General features: G+C 43.4%; 1 protein-coding gene and 1 pseudogene across 1 annotated transcript; one reads left to right on the top strand and one right to left on the bottom strand.

Annotated features, from left to right (window-relative positions):
• Window positions 1-3,894: 3,894 nt before the first annotated feature.
• On the bottom strand, window positions 3,895-6,747 carry LOC145879963 (uncharacterized). The gene is made up of 2 exons (XM_082977249.1): window positions 6,652-6,747; window positions 3,895-5,725 (listed from the first exon to the last, which is right to left on the bottom strand). The coding sequence occupies exon 2, from the start codon at window positions 5,643-5,645 to the stop codon at window positions 5,190-5,192; it is 456 nt and encodes a 151-aa protein (XP_082833375.1). The 5' UTR covers window positions 5,646-5,725; window positions 6,652-6,747; the 3' UTR covers window positions 3,895-5,189.
• A 448-nt stretch (window positions 6,748-7,195) lies between these two features.
• Window positions 7,196-9,946, top strand: LOC106608701 (acetylcholine receptor subunit beta-like; annotated as a pseudogene).
• The last annotated feature ends 11,033 nt before the right edge of the window (window positions 9,947-20,979 follow it).

Below are 20,979 nucleotides of genomic sequence, written 5' to 3'. Positions count from 1 at the left end.
TAGGTGCCTACAGCGGTGGTGTAGTGTCCTCTGGGCCATTAGGTGCCTACAGCGGTGGTGTAGTGTCCTCTGGGCCATTAGGTGCCTACAGTGGTGGTGTAGTGTCCTCTGGGCCATTAGGTGCCTACAGCGGTGGTGTAGTGACCTCTGGGCCATTAGGTGCCTACAGTGGTGGTGTAGTGACCTCTGGGCCATTAGGTGCCTACAGTGGTGGTGTAGTGACCTCTGGGCCATTAGGTGCCTACAGTGGTGGTGTAGTGTCCTCTGGGCCATTAGGTGCCTACAGTGGTGGTGTAGTGACCTCTGGGCCATTAGGTGCCTACAGTGGTGGTGTAGTGACCTCTGGGCCATTAGGTGCCTACAGTGGTGGTGTAGTGACCTCTGGGCCATTAGGTGCCTACAGCGGTGGTGTAGTGTCCTCTGGGCCATTAGGTGTCTACAGCGGTGGTGTAGTGTCCTCTGGGCCATTAGGTGTCTACAGCGGTGGTGTAGTGTCCTCTGGGCCATTAGGTGCCTACAGCGGTGGTGTAGTGACCTCTGGGCCATTAGGTGCCTACAGTGGTGGTGTAGTGACCTCTGGGCCATTAGGTGCCTACAGAGGTGGTGTAGTGTCCTCTGGGCCATTAGGTGCCTACAGCGGTGGTGTAGTGTCCTCTGGGCCATTAGGTGCCTACAGCGGTGGTGTAGTGTCCTCTGGGCCATTAGGTGCCTACAGTGGTGGTGTAGTGACCTCTGGGCCATTAGGTGCCTACAGTGGTGGTGTAGTGACCTCTGGGCCATTAGGTGCCTACAGTGGTGGTGTAGTGACCTCTGGGCCATTAGGTGCCTACAGTGGTGGTTTAGTGACCTCTGGGCCATTAGGTGCCTACAGAGGTGGTGTAGTGTCCTCTGGGCCATTAGGTGCCTACAGCGGTGGTGTAGTGTCCTCTGGGCCATTAGGTGCCTACAGTGGTGGTTTAGTGACCTCTGGGCCATTAGGTGTCTACAGCGGTGGTGTAGTGTCCTCTGGGCCATTAGGTGCCTACAGCGGTGGTGTAGTGACCTCTGGGCCATTAGGTGTCTACAGCGGTGGTATAGTGTCCTCTGGGCCATTAGGTGCCTACAGCGGTGGTGTAGTGTCCTCTGGGCCATTAGGTGCCTACAGCGGTGGTGTAGTGTCCTCTGGGCCATTAGGTGCCTACAGTGGTGGTTTAGTGTCCTCTGGGCCATTAGGTGCCTACAGCGGTGGTGTAGTGTCATTGTCTGTCCTCTTTCTTTGGGGAGGAAAACCAGGCAGGACAGGTATGGTTTATGATTTCCTCTAAAGAGAGGTGGGAGGAGAGAAGTGAGAAAGGGAGAGAGGGAAAGGGAGCAGTAGAAAGGGGGACACAGAGAGGTAAATGGAGTGAAGGAGAGAAGCGGCCAGACGTGACTGTAATTTCACCAGAAGATCTTCCATAACTACAACCTGAAGGTCCAGCCAGCCAAACACTGGGAGAAGAAAGTCCAGGTCCGAGCGATGTTGGCCCTCTCCCGGCTTGTCAGCCTGGTACAACACACACATACGCTGAGTACACAAAACATTAAGAACACCTGCTCGGACCAGATTAATCCAGGTGAAAGCTATGATCCCTTATTGATGTCACTTGTTAAATCCACTTCAATCATTTTTACATTTTAGCAGACGCTCTTATCCAGAGCGACTTACAGTAGTGAATGCATACATTCCATACATTTCTTTTCTCCATACTGGTCCCCCGTGGGAATCGAACCCACAACCCTGGCGTTGCAAACACCATGCTCTACCAACTGAGCCACGCGGGACAATCAGTGTAGATGAAGGGGAGGAGACAAGTTAAAGAAGGATTCTTAAGCCTTGAGACATAGATTGTGTATGTGTGCCATTCAGAGGGTGAATGGGGGGGGGGTCAACTCAATATTAGGAAGGTGTTCCTAATGTTTGGTATACTCAGTGTATAAACATACACACGGCAAAGCACTCATAAACACACACACTCGCGCACGCATATATTAACACACCCACTGCCTCCTTCCCTTGGCACTGCCAGCCAGCCTTGTCTCAGCGACTTCGAGCCTCCAATCATGCATGGCTAATTAAGCTTTCCTAGGACAGGATTGAGTATAGCAGGCTGCCATATACAAGAAGATTCACCCCCAACCTCAGTCTGTCTATCTCTGGGCTGAATGAGACTCGCCCCCAGTCTAATGTCTATCTCTTGGCTGAATGAGACTCGCCCCCAGTCTAATGTCTATCTCTCTGGGCAGAATGAGACTCGCCCCCAGTCTAATGTCTATCTCTCTGGGCAGAATGAGAAGAACGAGGCGATGACAACCAACGGTGCTCATGAATATGGTGAGCGTCAAACATTTATCCTCATCACCTCTCCTCTAAGCTTCCCTCTCTTCTCATCTCCACGTTCCCCCTATCTCTTTTCAAAATGAAATGATTTATTTCTGGATCTCTCTCGCGTGTAGCCTCGCTCTTCTCACGTTTCGCCCGGCTTTTCTTCCCTTGGTCTGCAGTGCAAATTGTTATTGGAGAAGGCCCGAGTGTGTGTGACAGTGCAGTGTCTTTGTAAATGAGACCGCCACAGCAGCGTTAGAAATGACAGCAACATCAGAGAACTGTAATAATGATTTCATCTGTCTGTTCCCATTCTGTCCTTCCTCTTTTATCTCCTCGTTTCGCGACATAATCGCTCTCTCTCCCCCCTCCATCCCTCTTTCTCTAGGCGTGGACAGACTACAGGCTATCATGGGATCCAGAAGATTAGAATAATATAGAAGTCCTCAGGATTCCTCCCAACAAGGTGTGGCAGACTCCTGTCCCGCTCCGAAATAGAACAGCATAGAACACGACCAAGAGTTTAGAATAGCATAGAACGCCATCCCTGTTCCACGACCAACAGTTTTTCCTGACTATGTGACACTGAACTGGAAAAACTCTGCACTCCTTAGATGTCCCTAAAACTGGGGCCTTGCGGAACGGGAGGTAACCGCCCTGTCCCGTTCAACCTTATCCCCTTTCCCTCAGTGCTGAGGATTCAAATCACGTTCCGCGCATGTGTTTCTGTACATCTACTTCAACCCTCCCTTCACATTTCTCACTGTCAATCGTGAATTATATTTCTTAACGAGAAATTTGTGGAGTGGTTGAAAAACACGTTTTATTGACTCCAAGCTAAGTGTATGTAAACTTCTGACTTCAACTGTATATTAGCATGTACGTGACATCAGTCAAAACAGGACACGGTATCAAGAACAAGGTAAAACCTTCTGAAACGAGACACTTATGATTCCCACATGGCAGTTTGTCATTGTTGCTATCTTTCGGACACCACACGGACTTCTGCCCCACTGAAGCGCGCACATCGTTTTCGTGATGTTCTCAGCTAACCCATCTATGATTAGGATATTCCCCGTTTGACATTACTAGCAGGTGGAGTCTTAACTTTTATTGTGAATTTGGTTTGGGCAGTGTGACACACACAGGCAGCATAGTTGGCAGCAAAAGGGCTGCCATCACATTTGATGACAAAGTTGATTTATAATTGTGTGTAGGGCAGTGTATGCCTACACTAGGGGCTCAATTCACTCTGTCGTACAGTAGCTGTCTTTTCTCGTGGTCAGTTAAAATCACAATGATTTTACAAGCCAGAGTGATGTACCAGTGGTCTCCCCTCATTGGTTGATTTAGAATGTAGCCTACACCAACAGGATTGGCCAGTTCAGGTGACGGTTAGACACTTGGCAACAGGCACAGTCTAGATGACAAGGCCATAAAACATTTATTCCACATACATTAGGATTCAGTAAAAAAGATGAAGCTGTATTTGTGAACAAAGTCAGCTTGAGTAATTTGACATAAGAAATCCCACCGAATTACTCGTGAGTTAGCAGTGAATACCCCCGTCGACAGCACCCCCACCACATCTTCCCGCGGCCATGATTGTGGCTATAGCAGAGTTCATCTTATTCCCACGCAATAGGCTTAATCTCTATAGAAAGATTCAAGTTGACGTAGCATAGCGTTAACGGTCATGTACCATTTCATTTGCATAACATTTCAGGTGTATTCAGTGCGAGTCAGTGTACATCGCAAAAGGTAAAAAAATCCATCAGTACTCTAGTTTTTCCTAAAGCATATTGAAAAACCATGTGTTGTGTGTACCTACCTACTGTTGCACAGAAACCTAACCCTGGACCTACCTACTGTTGCACAGAAACCTAACCCTGGACCTACCTACTGTTGCACAGAAACCTAACCCTGGACCTACCTACTGTTGCACAGAAACCTAACCCTGGACCTACCTACTGTTGCACAGAAACATGAAACTCGAGTAGTGAGTGTCAGAGTTTATTGATCAAACTTGGAAGCGTAAAAAGTAGACTACATAAACTGTTGCAGGTCCTTTTTATGCCCATGTCCTTGCGTGTGTGGTTATAATGAGGTAGCCTAAACTAAGGGCTATGTCAAGGGCAAGAACTATTGGCAATCAGAGGCTGGCCTGCTAACTAGGTTGTCTAACAGCATAATTGCCTTATCTCCCATGAGTCACGTCCGCTTGTCATTTGGCCTGATTCAGACATGCAGGAGTGGGTTTCTGTCCCTGCCTGACAGGCTGAACACAGCCTTGGGATGTTTCTCAGAGTCTGTAACGTCTCCTCTACTTAAGTGCCAGTAAACCTGCCACTGGCAGATTTCATCAGGGAGATCGCTGTACGGCCCCAGCCAATCGCTCTTGAGCCAGAACACCAGCCCCACCAATAAGCTGTTTGCGCACTCAAAGCACAGGAGGTTGATGCCGATGTATGCGGGGATCCCAGGGTTTAAGAGCTCACAGGCAATACACATGACCAGGTAAGACGCCCACGTTGTGCTGAAGCTCAAAGTCAGGCTGAGGTAAAGGGGGGGCTTCTGCCATTCGGCCTCCACTGACAGTGCTTTCACCTCGTCAGCCCCTAGCTGCCCCAACTTGGCATACCTGAAGCTCAAGTCGCTCTGCACCGTTGGGTTGACGTCGTCCCTCTGCTCTGACAGCCTGTTAGCCTCCTTCAGCCACGAGGACAGTTGTTTGTAGTGGGGCAGCAGCACACAGGCGATGGCTACGCAGATCCCCACTGAGAAATGTACCATAAACACAGACTCCTGCACCGCGCACCCTAAAGCATTCCTCCCTCGCTCGTATTCAACCTCTATGAGATTGGTGACAGCTGAGTAGCAGGAGTGTACGCCGGCCAGCACCCATACCAGCAGCATCAGGGTGCAGTTCCACAGGGCCCTGCAGGTGGTGGTGTGGCTTGGAGGCGTAGTCCAGCAGCCCCAGGCCTAGCACGGGCAGAGGCAGCGTGTTGAAGACGGCCGAGGCATGCGCCAAGAGGAAGCACATGGACAATGGGGAGCGGGCGGGTCCGAGGAACCACACAGTCGACACGGTGCACGCCAACACCACATCGACCAGGAATACTGAGAGGCCACAGACGCCCATGAAGGTGTGCAGACGCATGGTTCTGTCCATCTGCAGACACATGGACAGGACCAGGCAGTCCAGGCCCACATTTAACAGGAAGATTAACAGAAACTGGCTGGTGTTGTCCTCGTGGCAGCTCCCGTCCTCTTCCCAGGACTCAATGATGGCCAGCATGCTGAAGCTTTTGCCTTTAAGACTAAGCCCAGACTTGATATAATGAGTCTGTACGTTCAGATCGATGTCACCAGAAGAATCTGTTGAAGAGAGAGTGGAACAGTTAGCAGTACTCTACAGAGAGCTTCTAACAAGCAGGAGATGTTTTTTCTAGTGTTATCAGTATTGCCTGGCCTCTTGTGACACGTATACAGAAACAAGACCTTAGGGAAGTCAAAAATAAAAAAACACTTCAACTCTTCCTTTCAATGGATTTAGTATCCCTTAGTTTGGATTCCACAAACCAAGTGTTAAATACAGTAGCCTCATACATTTAACTAGTGACAGGCTGAAGCTAGTCAAAGGCTAACATTTCCGGGTATAGCAATCCAATGACTATATTTTCAGCTATAGAAAACACGTTTTCCAGTGTTGGAGGAAATGCATGCATTCTGAGATGATGCAATTGCCTAACCCAGATATGTTCCACATACAGTAACGGGAATCGTCAAAGCGTCAAAAACTATCATGCTGATCTCACGGACTGCTTGTCCTTACATCCAGAGCTCCACTATGAATTTGAGCATGATTGGATTCCTTCAGCCCCATCCCTCAGCTTACCTGCAAACCAAGTGACTGGGCTGCCTTTGACTTTATTTCAAATTAAGAATTGTTTCACAACAACATGAAAAAAGCTATTGATCCTTGTAAGACTGTGATCATCTGAACACTTCACATTTAGGCTATACCTCTCAATTGTTGTGGGTAATCCTGGTGTAGACAGTATTTTCAGGTGAACCAAAAGAAGAGCAGTTTATCAATAAGAAAATCTGGTATATTACAAGAAGTCAGGGAGAACACCTTCAGAGCAGAGGCAAAGAACATGTCTAACGGGCCCTTAATATTCTAATCAGACAGTACCAAATGTTTTCTAAACATCAGCCCTAGAAGCTTGTATGAAGGATACAAAATCACAGTGTTCATAATGTCATCAATACAATGCTAAGTAATCAGTGTGTCCTTGTACCTTCAGTAGTTCTGGCATCAATCACTATCAAACGATATAGGAACCAAAATTCCACTGTGCCACCAGGATGGAGCTAGCATGCCCCATTTCAAAGGAAACAAGCACTCATTAAGATCAGGTGTCGCTAATTAGTGGGCACGACCAACACACCTTAACACACTTAACTTGATAGAGGATAGAGAGTTTTGTTGATGCTGAGAACAGAATGTATATATTTTCTTTTTTTTTTTTTTAACGTTTTCTTCATTTACTTAGAGCAGAATTTAGAGCTTATTGGTGTTAACGTGTACAATATATATTTTTTGAACATTCCCAGAATATTGCCAAGAACTGACATAAAAGAGAACCATATGTTCTCTGAACATTCTGAGAACATCGCTTAAGTCACAGCAACATTCCCAGAATGTAGTACAAATATGACAATTAAATAGAATCACATGGGAACTTGTGTGGAAGGTTCTGTGGAAATACTGAAATTCCAACAGAAGAACGTTGTTTCCTAACATTCTTGGAGCAATTTGAGAACATGACTTTAAATAGAACCATGAGTACCCCTGTAGGAAACATTATGCTGTAGTACTGAAATTACAACAGAAGAACTTTGTTTCTTAATGTGCTCTGAACTATTTCAGAACATTCCCTATGTCAAACCAGTTGGAGAACATTCCTAGAACATTACCAACATTTTTATTAAAGTAATGAAAAAAATATATATTTTGTCAAGTTCCTTAGAATGTTCAAAAGCCAATCAACTATCCTGCACCATTCCCAGCAAGTTGTGGGAAGGTTTTATCCAAAATAGCCATAGGACAACCACGCTTTCACCAAGCTCTAAGAAACATCTGGTTCTCAGAATGTTATGTGCTAGCTGGGAGACAAATGTTCAGTTTTACCAGTTTACCTGTTCCCAGAACCAATGGGAAACCAAAAACGTATGTTCCCACAACTTCCAAGGAACCAAATGTGCTAGCTGGGATGGGGGAGAGCGATTGAGAGCGATATACATGGTTTGCTGGTTAAATAGATTTTTTTCAAATGTAAACATTTAAAGGTCATTAACACTCCATTGTCTGATCATTCTATTTACAATCTATTTTGATCTCAGATTTTTCCGCTATTCCTGATATGATTGAATTCCTTCAGCCCCATCCCTCAGCTTAATTGCAAACCAAGTGACAGGGCTGCCTTTGACTCAATTCAAAATTAAGAATTGTTTTACAATGACAAGAAAAATCTAGCAATCCACGTAATACTGTGATCATTTGAACACTTCGCATAGCCTCTGCCTCTCAATTGTTATGAGTAATCCTGGTGTAAAGAGAATTTTCAGGTGAACCAAAAGGAGAGCAGTTGTTGATATCAATAAAAAAAATCTATCCGGTCTATTACAATAATTCAGGGAGAACACCTCCTGAACAGAAGCAAAGAAAATGTCTAACAGGCCTCTTGGAGACAGGCCCTTTCTAGTCAAAATAAAAGATTGCGACTTTGCCAGCTGCTACAGAATCAAAGTGTTCATAATGTCATCAATACAATGATAGTCAGTGTGTCCTCAGTCCTTGTGCCTTCAGTAGCTTATGGCCTCAAGCACTATCAAACGATATGAGAACAATCCATAACATTCAGTAACAAGTATAGTGACCATCAACCCGTACACAAATGGAGCACTGGAAATCATGTGCACTACAGAAAGGGAAAACATATAAATATGCTAAAAATTGTATCAATCACTCAACTGAATATTCATCATCATCTTAAATATTTCCATCCCCGTTTTGGTCATTCGATATACACATCAAAAGTGGCATGCCAATGACCAATCAGTATTTCAATGCATTTTCAAGTTTAAGACTACTACAAGTTTCACAGTATTACAATAAAAACGTAAATCAATTACAGGCAGGTATTCACCCCCCTCCATCTCTTTAATTTCTTCAGTGGCCTGTTCTCTGAGCAGCTGAACAAGTAGAGCAGAGACTGAAGTAGAAAATCCTGCACATGCGTAGAAGCTTTGGAAGAGGGGTCCAGAGAAGTCGGATCCGCAGCCACTCAGTTGAATTTTGAAGTCCACATGGTCAGGAAAAAATCGTTTGGCCCTGCAACACTTGGGAGGCCCATATACTTTGTACGTTTGCAGTAGCCTGCCTGGAGTGCCAGATGGGTGAGGGGGTTCTGTAATAACTCCTCCTTGCCTGTAGGTGGCGTACTTCCCATTTGACTGGCAAAGCTGCATTGTGGTGTTTCGCTCCTACACCTACAACTCATCAGAGGTGGACCTCCATTATGCCCTGGATGACAATGGAGAGGAGATACAGGAGATAGATGAGAACGCCTTCATTGGTTAGTGTCTTGTCTAATCTCGCTCTTCTCGGCTCTGCTTTCCTCTTCTAGCACCACAATGCCCTTTTTTACGCCCCTGTTCCCTGTCACCTTCTCCTTCCTCTTTAACTTCACACTCCCCCCTCATCATCGTGCCCTACATCCTCACCATGGTCCTGGGCATCTTCGTCTTCTATCTACCACCTGATGCATGTCCGTCCCATGCAGGCACACCATGCCACACATGCACATTGTCTCATTGGCATGAGTAAATTGCATAGAGATGGATACAGGGCACACTTGCCACAAAGCATTCGTAGTTTGCCATTATTTATTGCAAAGCAAGGAAGTATCATTAACAATATATGTTGTTCTCTGAGGAAGATGGTTATGTCTTTAGCTGGTTCATACTGTTTAAGCCCAGTCTTTATCACTTGCCAGACAACAGTAGATCAATAGTCGCCATGTTTTAACCCTGTGTTTCCCTTTCTCTCTTAGCTGAGAAGATGACCCTGACCATCACTGTCCTCATCGCTGACACTGTGTCCATGCAGCTGCTGACTGACAAGGTCCCTGAGACATCCCTGGCTATCCCTCTTGTAGTTAACTATGTCATGTTCACCATGATTGTGGTCACCTTCTCAGTCATCCTCAGTGTGGTGGTCCTCAACCTGCACCACTGGTCCCCCCCTCCACGCACAAGGTGAGCTGTAGCCTACATGTCGGCGCTTTGGAGTCTGTATGAGATTTAGACTCTAGGATTCAGCTTTTTCTTTCTTCTGCTTCTTCTTCTGCTGCTGCTTCTTCTTTTTCTGCTTCCTCTGCTTCTGCTTAGGTTAAGGGCAGGGTACTGGAACAAGTGACCAGTGTTCAGTCAGTGTGTACATAGGACAACAGTCTAATGCACGATGTTCAAAATCCTAGTTGCTTAGCCTCTCACATTAAACGACCATCTTTCCTGTAGTTGTTTGTCTAGCCAACGTATCGGTGCCCACACGGTGGTCACACTACAAGATTCTGCACTTGGTCGTGAGGATTCCCGATACCATGCTGTCTCGCGAAAACAATTATGCAATGATGTGATTCGAATGTTAATGTAGCTAGAATGAGCTGGGCCTCAAAGCGGGCTCATAAACGTTTTCAGTCAGAAATTCACTCTTGCCATACAGAGTTCAAATGTCTAGCCATCATTTTGAATTGAATAACATTGGTGGTGAACTTTGGCTTTGGTTAAAGGCAGGTACAAACGCATACTAATTTAGTTGTAGTCATCGCTCCTGCTCGAGAGTCTACACATCTTGGGTGACGCGAAACAACATCCTCATCTCACTGGCTTCTTCTCTGGCGAGATCTCATTGGCTACTGCTGATAACTGTTCTCAAAACTTGATGTTGCACGTCTTACACTACAAGAGCATTGCAGACTTTGTGCTGTAAAAATCAAAAGTTGTTTTCTTTTTTTTTTAACTTTTACTGACCAAAGTCAACTTGCAGGCACCCTGCCTGCCACAAGGAGTTGCTAGAGCACGATGGGACAAGGACAACCTGACCGGCCAAACCGTCCCCTACCCCGGACGGCGCTGGGCCAATTGTGAGCCGCCTCATGGGTCTCCTGGTAACGTCCAGCTGTAACACAACACGGGATCGGACCTGGGTCGGTAGTGATGCCTCAAGCACTGCAATGCAGTGCCTTAGACCATAACTCCACTCGGGAGGCATAAAATCAAACAGGATGTCTGGGACTGCTCAAAGATGGGATTGGTAGCCCTCAGATTGCGTCTCGCTCACATTAAACGAGTGCCTGTGTGTGTGTGTGTGTGTGTGTGTGTGTGTGTGCGTGTGCGTGCGAGATCTTTCCACCTCAGGGCCCAGTTATGCTCCGTCCTGCCTACTGCGTGACAGCAGCTTTCCAGGGCTTCTATTCATTACCACAGACAGATGGAGCCTGCCTCGCTCCGTCACTCATTCTTTCTCATACACAGTCACATAAACAGACAGATATAGTTTACAAACACACACAGACACCCACACTTAGAGAGTAAACAAATAGAGGCACACATACTCATGAACTCGCACACCCTCTCACACAGACACACTGACACACCGACACACCAGACAGAACAGACAGAACAGACAGAACAGAGACACACCAGTAGATCACAGCTACTTTATTTAGCCTTTTTTCTCCAGTGCCACCCTTGCTGTTACAGTTAGGTCCTCTGTGTGTCCATTCTTGGCAGTAGTATAATCGTCACTAGACCAATTGATGTCTCATCTCAGGGATATACAGCCCCCATAAAATATGAGTCTGGCATTGCAGTTCTATTCCTCCTATCTCTATACCCTTTATACCACACACACATACGTACATACACACACTTAATCCCCCTTTCTTTACCGGAACTGGTCTGGTTTCCTACTTCCCCAGTCTAAGGGGAGATATCTGGTGTCGCCCTGTGTCCCTGGTGACATCATGCTCCCCTCAGTGACACCCTAGCTCACACACACACTCCCTTAGCCTTTGTGTTGCCAGGAGGTTGTGATGCCCACATGATGGTGGAGGTGATGACTAATAGGTGGGCTCTGGTGCCAGTCTGGCCTCCCTAAAGAGGTGATGGCTGATAAATACTCAATGGCCCTGGGCCTGGCTAATGAACACACACATCTCTCATCGGCTGTGTGACTATAAAACAGTGCCAAAGAAAGAACATCATTTGAAATATTTCTACATGTATCTCCATAAAACCAACTGTGCATGTATGGTGTAATAAATATTCAAAAAATTCGGTGAGCATCAATATTGATATACTGATATATTGATATTTTTTTTTTGCACCTTCATTTAACAAGGTAGGCCAGTTGAGAACAAGTTCTCAATTACAACCTCGACCTGGCCAAGATAAAGCAAAGCAGTGCAACAAAAACAACAACACAGAGTTACACATGGAATAAACAAATGTGTACACAGTGTGTGCAAATGAAGTAAGGAGTTAAGGCAATAAATAGGCCATAGTGGCGGAGTAACTACAATATAGCATTTTACACTGGAGTGATATATGTGCAGATGAGGATGTGCAAGTAGAAATACTGGTGTGCAAAAGAGCAGAAAAACTTTAAAAAATATGGGGATGAGGTAGGTAGTTATTTACAGATGGGCTGTGTACAGCTGCAGCGGTCGGTAAGCTGCTCCGACAGCTGATGCTTAAAGTTAGAGAGGGAGATATAAGTCTCCAACTTCAGTGATTTTTGCAATTTGTTCCAGTCATTGGCAGCAGAGAACTGGAAGGAAAGGCGGCCCAAGGTAGGTATTGGCTTTGGGGATGACCAGTGAAATATACCTGCTGGAGCGCATGCTATGGGTGGGTGTTGCTATGGTGACCAGTGAGCTGAGATAAGGCGGGGCATTACCTAGCAAAGACTTATAGATGACCTGGAGCCAGTGGGTATGGCAATGAATATGTAGCGAGGACCAGCCAACGAGAGCATACAGGTTGCAGTGGTGGGTAGTATATGGGGCTTCGGTGACAAAACGGATGGCACTGTGATAGACTACATCTCGTTTGCTGAGTAGAGTGTTGGGGGCTATTTTGAAAAATGACATCGCCAAAGTCAAGGATCGGTAGGATAGTCAGTTTTACGAGGGTATGTTTGGCAGTATGAGTGAAGGAGGCTTTGTTGCGAAATAGGAAGCCGATTCTAGATTTAATTTTGGATTGGAGATGCTTAATGTGAGTCTGGAAGGAGAGTTTACAGTCTATTTATAGTTGTCCACATATTCTAAGTCAGAACCGTCCAGAGTAGTGATGCTAGTTGGGCGGGTGGGTGCGGACAGCAATCGGTTGAAGAGCATGCATTTCGTTTTACTAGTATTTAAGAGCAGTTTGAAGTCACGGTTGGAGTGTTGTATGGCATTGAAGCTCGTTTGGAGGTTTGTTAACACAGTGTCCAAAGAAAGGCCAGATGTATACAGAATGGTGTTGTCTCCGTAGAGGTGGATCAAAGAATCACCCGCAGCAAGACCAACATCATTGATATATACAGAGAAAAGAGTCTTTAGGGAGGAGGCTTCTGATGTTAACATGCATAAACGCAAGGCTTTTATAGTTACAGAAATCGACAAATGAGAGCGCCTGGGGACACAAAGGGCCTGGGTTAACCTCTACATCACCAGAAGAACAGAGGAGGAGTAGGATGAGGGTACGGCTAAAGGCTATAAGAACTGGTCGTCTAGTGCTTTGGGAACAGAGAATATAAGGAACAGATTTCTGGGCGTGGTAGGATAGATTCAGGGCATAGTGTACAGACACGGGTATGGTAGGGTTCGAGTACAGTGGAGGTAAACCTAGGCATTGAGTGACAATGAGAGGTTTCATCTCTGGAGGCGCCAATTAAGCTAGGTGCGGTTTCCGCATGTGTGGGGGGTGGGACAAAGGGGCCATCTGAGGAATGTTGAGCGGGACTAGGGGCTCCGCAGTAAAATAAAACAATGAAAGCTGCCCTAAACAACAGTATACAAAGCATATTGAAATTAGAGAGGGGCATAATGCAATCACAGGTGTTGATTGGGAGAGCTAAGACAACAACGGGTGAGACAACAACGGGTAAACAGCTAAGACAACAATGAGTAAATGGCGATGAATGGGCAGAGAGGGTCAGTTAGCTACACACAGGGCCTGAGTTCGAGGCTGGGGCCGACGGATAAACTAAATTAAGTACTGTGTTAATGAACAGTCCAGCAGGCATCAGCTGCGTAGCCAAGTGATCATAGAGTTCAATGAGCAGCAATAGATGAAACAGGGAGCCGTTCGGTAGTCGATTTCTACGCTAGGCGAGCGGGAGACATGGCGTTCAGGAAGGTAGCGGGCCGGGGAAGGCAGATAGATCTTCACCAACATCTACGATGCAGAGGCCGGTTGAGAGCACATCGGCCGAATTACGTCAGCAGACCAGTCGTGATGGATCGGTGGGGCTCCGTGTCGACAAAGGGTCCAGGCCAATTGGCAAGAGAGATATTGTAGTTGGAGTACTTCGTTTTCTTGCCGGGAGACGGGCCTAGCTCGGCTAACTGGTGCATGCTTCTGGACAATAGCCACTCGGTAGCAGCTAGCTAGCTGCGATGATCCGGTGTAATGGTCCAGAGCTTGCGACAGGAATCAGGTGATGTAGTCGGAGAGAAAATCAGTTGGATATGCTCAGGGTAATATCGCGCAGTGCAGACTGGCAGGTATTATCCGGGCTATCCGGGCTAAAGCGGCTGGTGTCTGAGCTGTAGATAAAAACCGCTAGCAGTGGCTAACAATGACTAAATAGCTAGTAGATAATTAGTTGGCTAGCTGCTGATGGAGGTTCCAGTTATAGGGTCTAAAAAATAGCAGATCCATAACACATTGGATGAGGCGGGTTGCAGGAAGGTATATTTAATTCAAAAATGGAAAAAAGAGATTGAAATATAATGAAATGTATACAAAAAACGTAATATTTACACGGACAAAAACGGGACAAAAACAAACGCCATTTTGGATTGAATATATCAATATTGCTATTGATATATTGATATATTGCTAATGATACAGTGATATAGTGCTAGGGATATATTGATATAGTGATTGATATAGTGATATATTGCTATTGATATAGTGATGTATTGCTAATGATATAGTGATATATTGATAGTGATATAGTGATGTATAGCATTTGAGATAGTGATATATTGCTAATGATATATTGATATGGTGATACATTGCTAATGATATAGTGATATATTCCTATTGATATAGTGATATATTGCGGTTGATATAGTGATATATTGCTATTGATATAGTGATATATTGATATATTGTTAATAATATAGTGAAATATTGCTAATGATTTAGTGATATATTGCTTTTGATATAGTTATATGGTGATACATTGCTAATGATATAGTGATATATTGATGTATTGCTAGTGATATATTCCTAGTGATATAGTGATATATTGCTATTTATATATTGCTAATGATATATTGATATAGTGTTATATTGCTATTGCTAGTGATAGATTGATATAGTGATATAATACTAATGATATAGTGATAGATTGATGTAGTGATCGATTGATATAGTGATATATTGATATAGTGATAGATTGATATAGTGATGTATTGATATTGATATAGTGAGAGAATAATATTGATATAGTGACAGATTGATATTGATATAGTGACAGATTGATATAGTGACTGCTATTGATATAATGATATATTGCTATTGATATAGTGATATATTGCTATTGATATAGTGATATATTGCGAATTATATATTGATATAGTGATATATTGTTATTGCTATAATGATAGATTGATAAAGTAATATAGTGCTAATGATATAGTGATAGATTGATATATTGCTAATGATATAGTGATAGATTTATATTTCTATGGTGATAGATTGATATAGTGATAGATTGATATTGATATGGTGATAGATTGATGTAGTGATAGATTGATATAGTGATAGATTGATATTGATGTGATAGATGGACATTGATATAGTAATAGATTGATATAGTGATAGATTGATATTGATATAGTGATAGATTGATATAGTGATTGCTATTGATATCATGATATATTGCTATTGTTATAGTGAAAGATTGATATAGTGATACAATGCTAATGATATAGTGATAGATTGATATAGTGATAGAGTGATATATTGATATTTATATAGTGATAGACTGATGTAGTGATAGACTGATATTGATGTAGTGATAGATTAATATAGTGATAGATTGATATTGATATAGTGATAGATTGATATAGTGACAGATTGATATAGTTATATATTGATAGACAACCCTGTTACTGTACCTGGGTGTTTCAGGCATATTGAGGGGACAGAGAACAGGGGTGCGTGGCAGGCACCTGTTAAAGCCACGTTTGTGGAGCAGGTTGACCCAACATAGTTGTGCTACTACCACAGGGAGGCAGGTCTGTAGGGTTCTACAGTATGTATGGCTGTGTGTGAGGTGAGCTACAGTATATAAAATATGCACAGTATAATGGGTATATATTATATTACTTCTGCTATGTTGATGCCTGGGCCAGAGTGTTGGGCCCGGATGTGTGAAAGGTCAGGTCACTGCAATGATCCTGATAGGAAACAAACGTCCTTGAAAGAGAGATGGTCTATGTTTCCAGATCAATCAAACAATTGCTCACATCAAATCAAAATAAAATCTAAGTTTATTGGTCGCATACACAGATTTACAGATGTTATCGCAGGTGCAGTAGGATGCTTGTGTTTCTGTCTCCAACAGTGCAGTAATAATACCTAGCAATACAAAACAAATACGCACATAATCAAAAAAGTTAAAACAAAGACCTTTTGAAATATCAGAATGATCCATGTCAGAGTCCGGAATATAAATATACAGTATATGTACAGTTGAAGTCGGAAGTTTACATACACCTTAGCCAAATACATTTAAACTCAGTTTTTCACAATTCCTGACATTTAAGCCTAGTAAAAATTCCCTGTCTTAGGTCAGTTAGGATCACCACTTTATTTTAAGAATGTGAAATGTCAGAATAATAGTACAGAGAATGATTTATTTCAGCTTTAATTTCTTTCATCACATTCCCAGTGGGTCAGAAGTTTACATACACTCAATTAGTATTTGGTAGCATTGCCTTTAAATTGTTTAACTTGGGTCAAATGTTTCGGGTAGCCTTCTACAAGCTTCCCACAATAAGTTGGGTGAATATTGGCCCATTCCTCCTGACAGAGCTGGTGTAACTGAGTCAGGTTTGTAGGCATCCTTGCTCGCACACGCTTTTTCAGTTCTGGCCACAAATTTTCTATAGGATTGAGGTCAGGGCTTTGTGATGGCCACTCCAATACCTTAACTTTGTTGTCCTTTGGCCATTTTGCCACAACTTTGGAAGTATGCTTGGGGTCATTGTCCATTTGGAAGACCCATTTGTGACCAAGCTTTAACTTCCTGACTGCTGTCTTCAGATGTTGCTTCAATAAATCCACATACATTTCCTCCCTCATGATGCCATCTATTTTGTGAAGTGCACCAGTCCCTCCTGCAGCAAAGTACCCCCAAAACATGATGCTGCCACCCCTGTGCTTCACGGATGGGATGGTGTTCTTCAGCTTGCAAGCATCCCCCTTTTTCCTCCAAGCATAACAATGGTCATTATGGCCAAACAGTTCTATTTTTGGTTCATCAGACCAGAGGACATTTCTCCAAAAAGTACGATCTTTGTTGCAAACCGTAGTCTATCTTTTTTATGGCGGTTTTGGAGCAGTGGCTTCTTCCTTGCTGAGCTGCCTTTCAGGTTATGTCGATATAGGACTCATTTTACTGTGGATATAGATACTTTTGTACCTGTTTCCTCCAGCATCTTCACAAGGTCCTTTGCTGTTGTTCTGGGATTCATTTGCACTTTTCGCACCAAAGTATGTTCATCTCTAGGAGACAGAACGCGTCTCCTTCCTGAGCGGTATGACGGTTGCGTGATCCCATGGTGTTTATACTTGCGTACTGTTGTTTGTACAGATGAACGTGGTACTTTCAGGCATTTGGAAATTGCTCCCAAGGATGAACCAGACTTGTGGAGGTATACACATTTTTTTCTGAGGTCTTGGCGGATTTCTTTTGATTTTCCCATGATGTCAAGCAAAGAGGCACTGAGTTTGAAGTTAGGCTTTGAAATACATCCACAGGTACACCTTCAATTGACTCAAATTATGTCAATTAGGCGATCAGAAGCTTCTAAAGCCATGACATCATTTTCTGGAATTTTCCAAGCTGTTTAAAGGCACAGTCAACTTAGTGTATATAAACTTCTGACCCAGTGGAATTGTGATACAGTGAATTATAAGTAAAATAATCTGTCTGTAAACAATTGTTGGAAAAATGTCTTGTGTCATGCACAAAGTAGATGTCCTAACTGACTTGCCAAAACTATAGTTTGTTAACAAGAAATTTGTGGAGTGGTTGAAAAACGAGTTTTAATGGCTCCAACCTAAGTGTATGTAAACTTCCAACTTCAACTGTATGTGATGGTGTGTATAGACATTATGGACAGTATATGAGTACTGCTGCACTGTCGGATCTGGAAGCATAAGCATTTCGCTACACTTGCAATAACATCTGCTATCCATGTGTATGTGACCAATTAAATTTGATTTGATTTGATGAATAGAAAAAAGGTGTGTACAGCTGTAGTTATCCTCTATGGGCTAGGTGGGACGAATTCGTCCCACCTACGTAACAGCCACTGCCAGCCTGTGGCGCGATTTTCAAAACCTTAAAAATCCTATTACTTCAATTTCTCAAACATATGACTATTTTACAGCCATTTAAAGACAAGACTCTCGTTAATCTAACCACACTGTCCGATTTCAAAAAGGCTTTACAACGAAAGCAAATCATTAGATTATGTCAGCAGAGTACCAAGCCAGAAATAATCAGACACCCATTTTTCAAGCCAGCATATAATGTCACCAAAACCCAGAAGACAGCTAAATGCAGCACTCACCTTTGATGATCTTCATCAGATGACAACCCTAGGACATTATGTTATACAATACATGCATGTTTTGTTCAATCAAGTTCATATTTATATCAAAAACCAGCTTTTTACATTAGCATGTGACGTTCAGAACTAGCATCCCCCGCACTTCCGGGGAATTCGCTAACATTTTACTAAATTACTCACGATAAACGTTCACAAAAAGCATAACAATTATTTTAAGAATTATAGATACAGACCTCCTCTATGCACTCGATATGTCCGATTTTAAAATAGCTTTTTGGTGAAAGCACATTTTGCAATATTCTAAGTACATAGCCCAGGCATCACGGGCTCGCTATTTAGACACCCGGCAAGTTTAGCACTCACCATAATCATATTTACTATTATAAAAGTTTGATTACCTTTTGTTGTCTTCGTCAGAATGCACACCCAGGACTGCTACTTCAATAACAAATGTTGGTTTGGTCCAAAATAATCCATCGTTATATCCGAATAGCGGCGTTTTGTTCGTGCGTTCCAGACACTATCCGAAATAGTAAAGAAGTGTCGCGCGCATGGCGCAATTCGTGACAATAAAATTCTAAATATTCCATTACCGTACATCGAAGCATGTCAACCGCTGTTTAAAATCAATTTTTACGACACTTTTCTCGTAGAAAAGCGATAATATTCCGACAGGGAATCTCCTTTTCGGCAAACAGAGGAAAAAATCCCAAAGGCGGGGGCGGTCGGGGTCACGCGCATAAGGCCAGTGTCCCTTGATCGGCCACTTGAGAAAGGCGATAATGTGTTTCAGCCTGGGGCTGGAATGACGAAATTCTGTTTTTTCCCGGGCTCTGAGCGCCTATGGACGACGTGGGAAGTGTCACGTTAGAGCAGAGATCCTTAGTAAATGATAGAGATGGAAAAGAAGTTCAAGAAATGGTCAGACAGGCCACTTCCTGTAAAGGAATCTCTCAGGTTTTGACCTGCCATTTGAGTTCTGTTATACTCACAGACACCATTCAAACAGTTTTAGAAAATGTAGGGTGTTTTCTATCCATATGTAATAAGTATATGCATATTCTAGTTACTGGGTAGGAGTGGTAACCAGATTAAATCGGGTATGTTTTTTATCCAGCCGTGTCAATACTGCCCCCTAGCCCTAACAGGTTAAATTGGATGAGTCTTGACTAGAATACAGTATATACATATATAGTGGGTAAAACAGTACGTTAACATTAGTAAAGTGACCAAGGTTCAAAGCAGTCTCTAAGGTGCAGGGTAGAGTAACGGGTGGTAGCTGGCTAGTAACAGTGACTAAGGTTCAGGGCAGAGTACTGGGCGGATGCCAGCTAGTGGTGACTGTTTTACGGTCCTTTGTTAACCAAGGGATATACAATAGTTCAACAAGGACTCGGGGGTAGACGTAACATAGTAAATGTAAATCTGTGTCACTCCAATTAGTATGAAATGTTACGTTTCGTAGGGTATGTATTAATTTGTGGATATCCATTATCCATTTCGTATGATACGCTACAATTTACAATTCGTACGACATCTTACATATTGCAATACGTACAATATCTTACAAATTTGCTAAACGCTACGAATTTGTTGCGGTGGCTAACGGTGGCTAACACTAACACTAGCTAGGTGGCTAACGTTAGCTGGGTTAGAGGTTAGGGTTACTGTTAAATTCTAAGGTAAAGGGTTAGGAGTTAGGTTAAAGGGTTAAGTTTAGGGTTAGACGAAGGTTTAGCTAACATGTTAAGTAGTTGCAAAGTTGATAATTAGCTAAAATGGTATAGTTGTCTGTGATGCGATTCAAATGCGCAACCTTCGGGTTGCTAGATGTTTGCACTATACGCCCACCCATCCACTCCGACCAACTACCCTACTTTCATATTTGCCTTATTAAGTAACCTTCTGTCTTATGTAACCATACCAAACGTAACATATCAAACTAATTTGAGTGTCCCGGATTTACATTTACTATCTTACGTCTATTTTATGAGACCAGGCTGAGTAGTTTCATATGAGCTATAAAAGAAATGTCACATTCATTGGCTGTTCTCTATGTGAATTAGTGGATATTCTGGTGTGGTTTGTACACTTTGTGCTATTGGACAACGCAGTGTAGAGTTTATATAAAATACTGATCACTTAAATGCTATATGAGTACATAATAGTCAACTTAGATGCACAGTAGTTCCCCACGTTACACACAGTGATAGTCAGTGCCTTTGTCGAGCTCTCACATAAAGATATATCGTAGCGTAAAGTAGTGTTCGGGATGGATTCTCTGACAACACTGCTGCTATGGAACAGCTGTGTGAGGCAGGAATACCTATAGGGGTCAGAAGTCATACCAGCACCACAATACTTTGCTCCATGGTTGTCCCAATGTTACCTCTGTGTCCGGAGTGTGTCACTCCGGACCGGGGATGGGCGGGGGGACCTAAATACGTAATACTTGTGTGTGCATTTGTTTGTTTG

This window comes from Salmo salar, chromosome 07 (assembly GCF_965601325.2).
Source record: "Salmo salar chromosome 07, fSalSal1, whole genome shotgun sequence".
Classification (NCBI taxonomy): Eukaryota; Metazoa; Chordata; class Actinopteri; order Salmoniformes; family Salmonidae; genus Salmo; species Salmo salar.
Note: the sequence above shows the minus strand (reverse complement) of the source record. Positions and strands in the feature narration are given on the sequence as shown.

Excerpts from the sequence above, each read along its gene's own strand:
- LOC145879963 (XM_082977249.1), bottom strand. The coding sequence starts at position 5,645 with ATGCTGGCCATCATTGAGTCCTGGGAAGAGGACGGGAGCTGCCACGAG.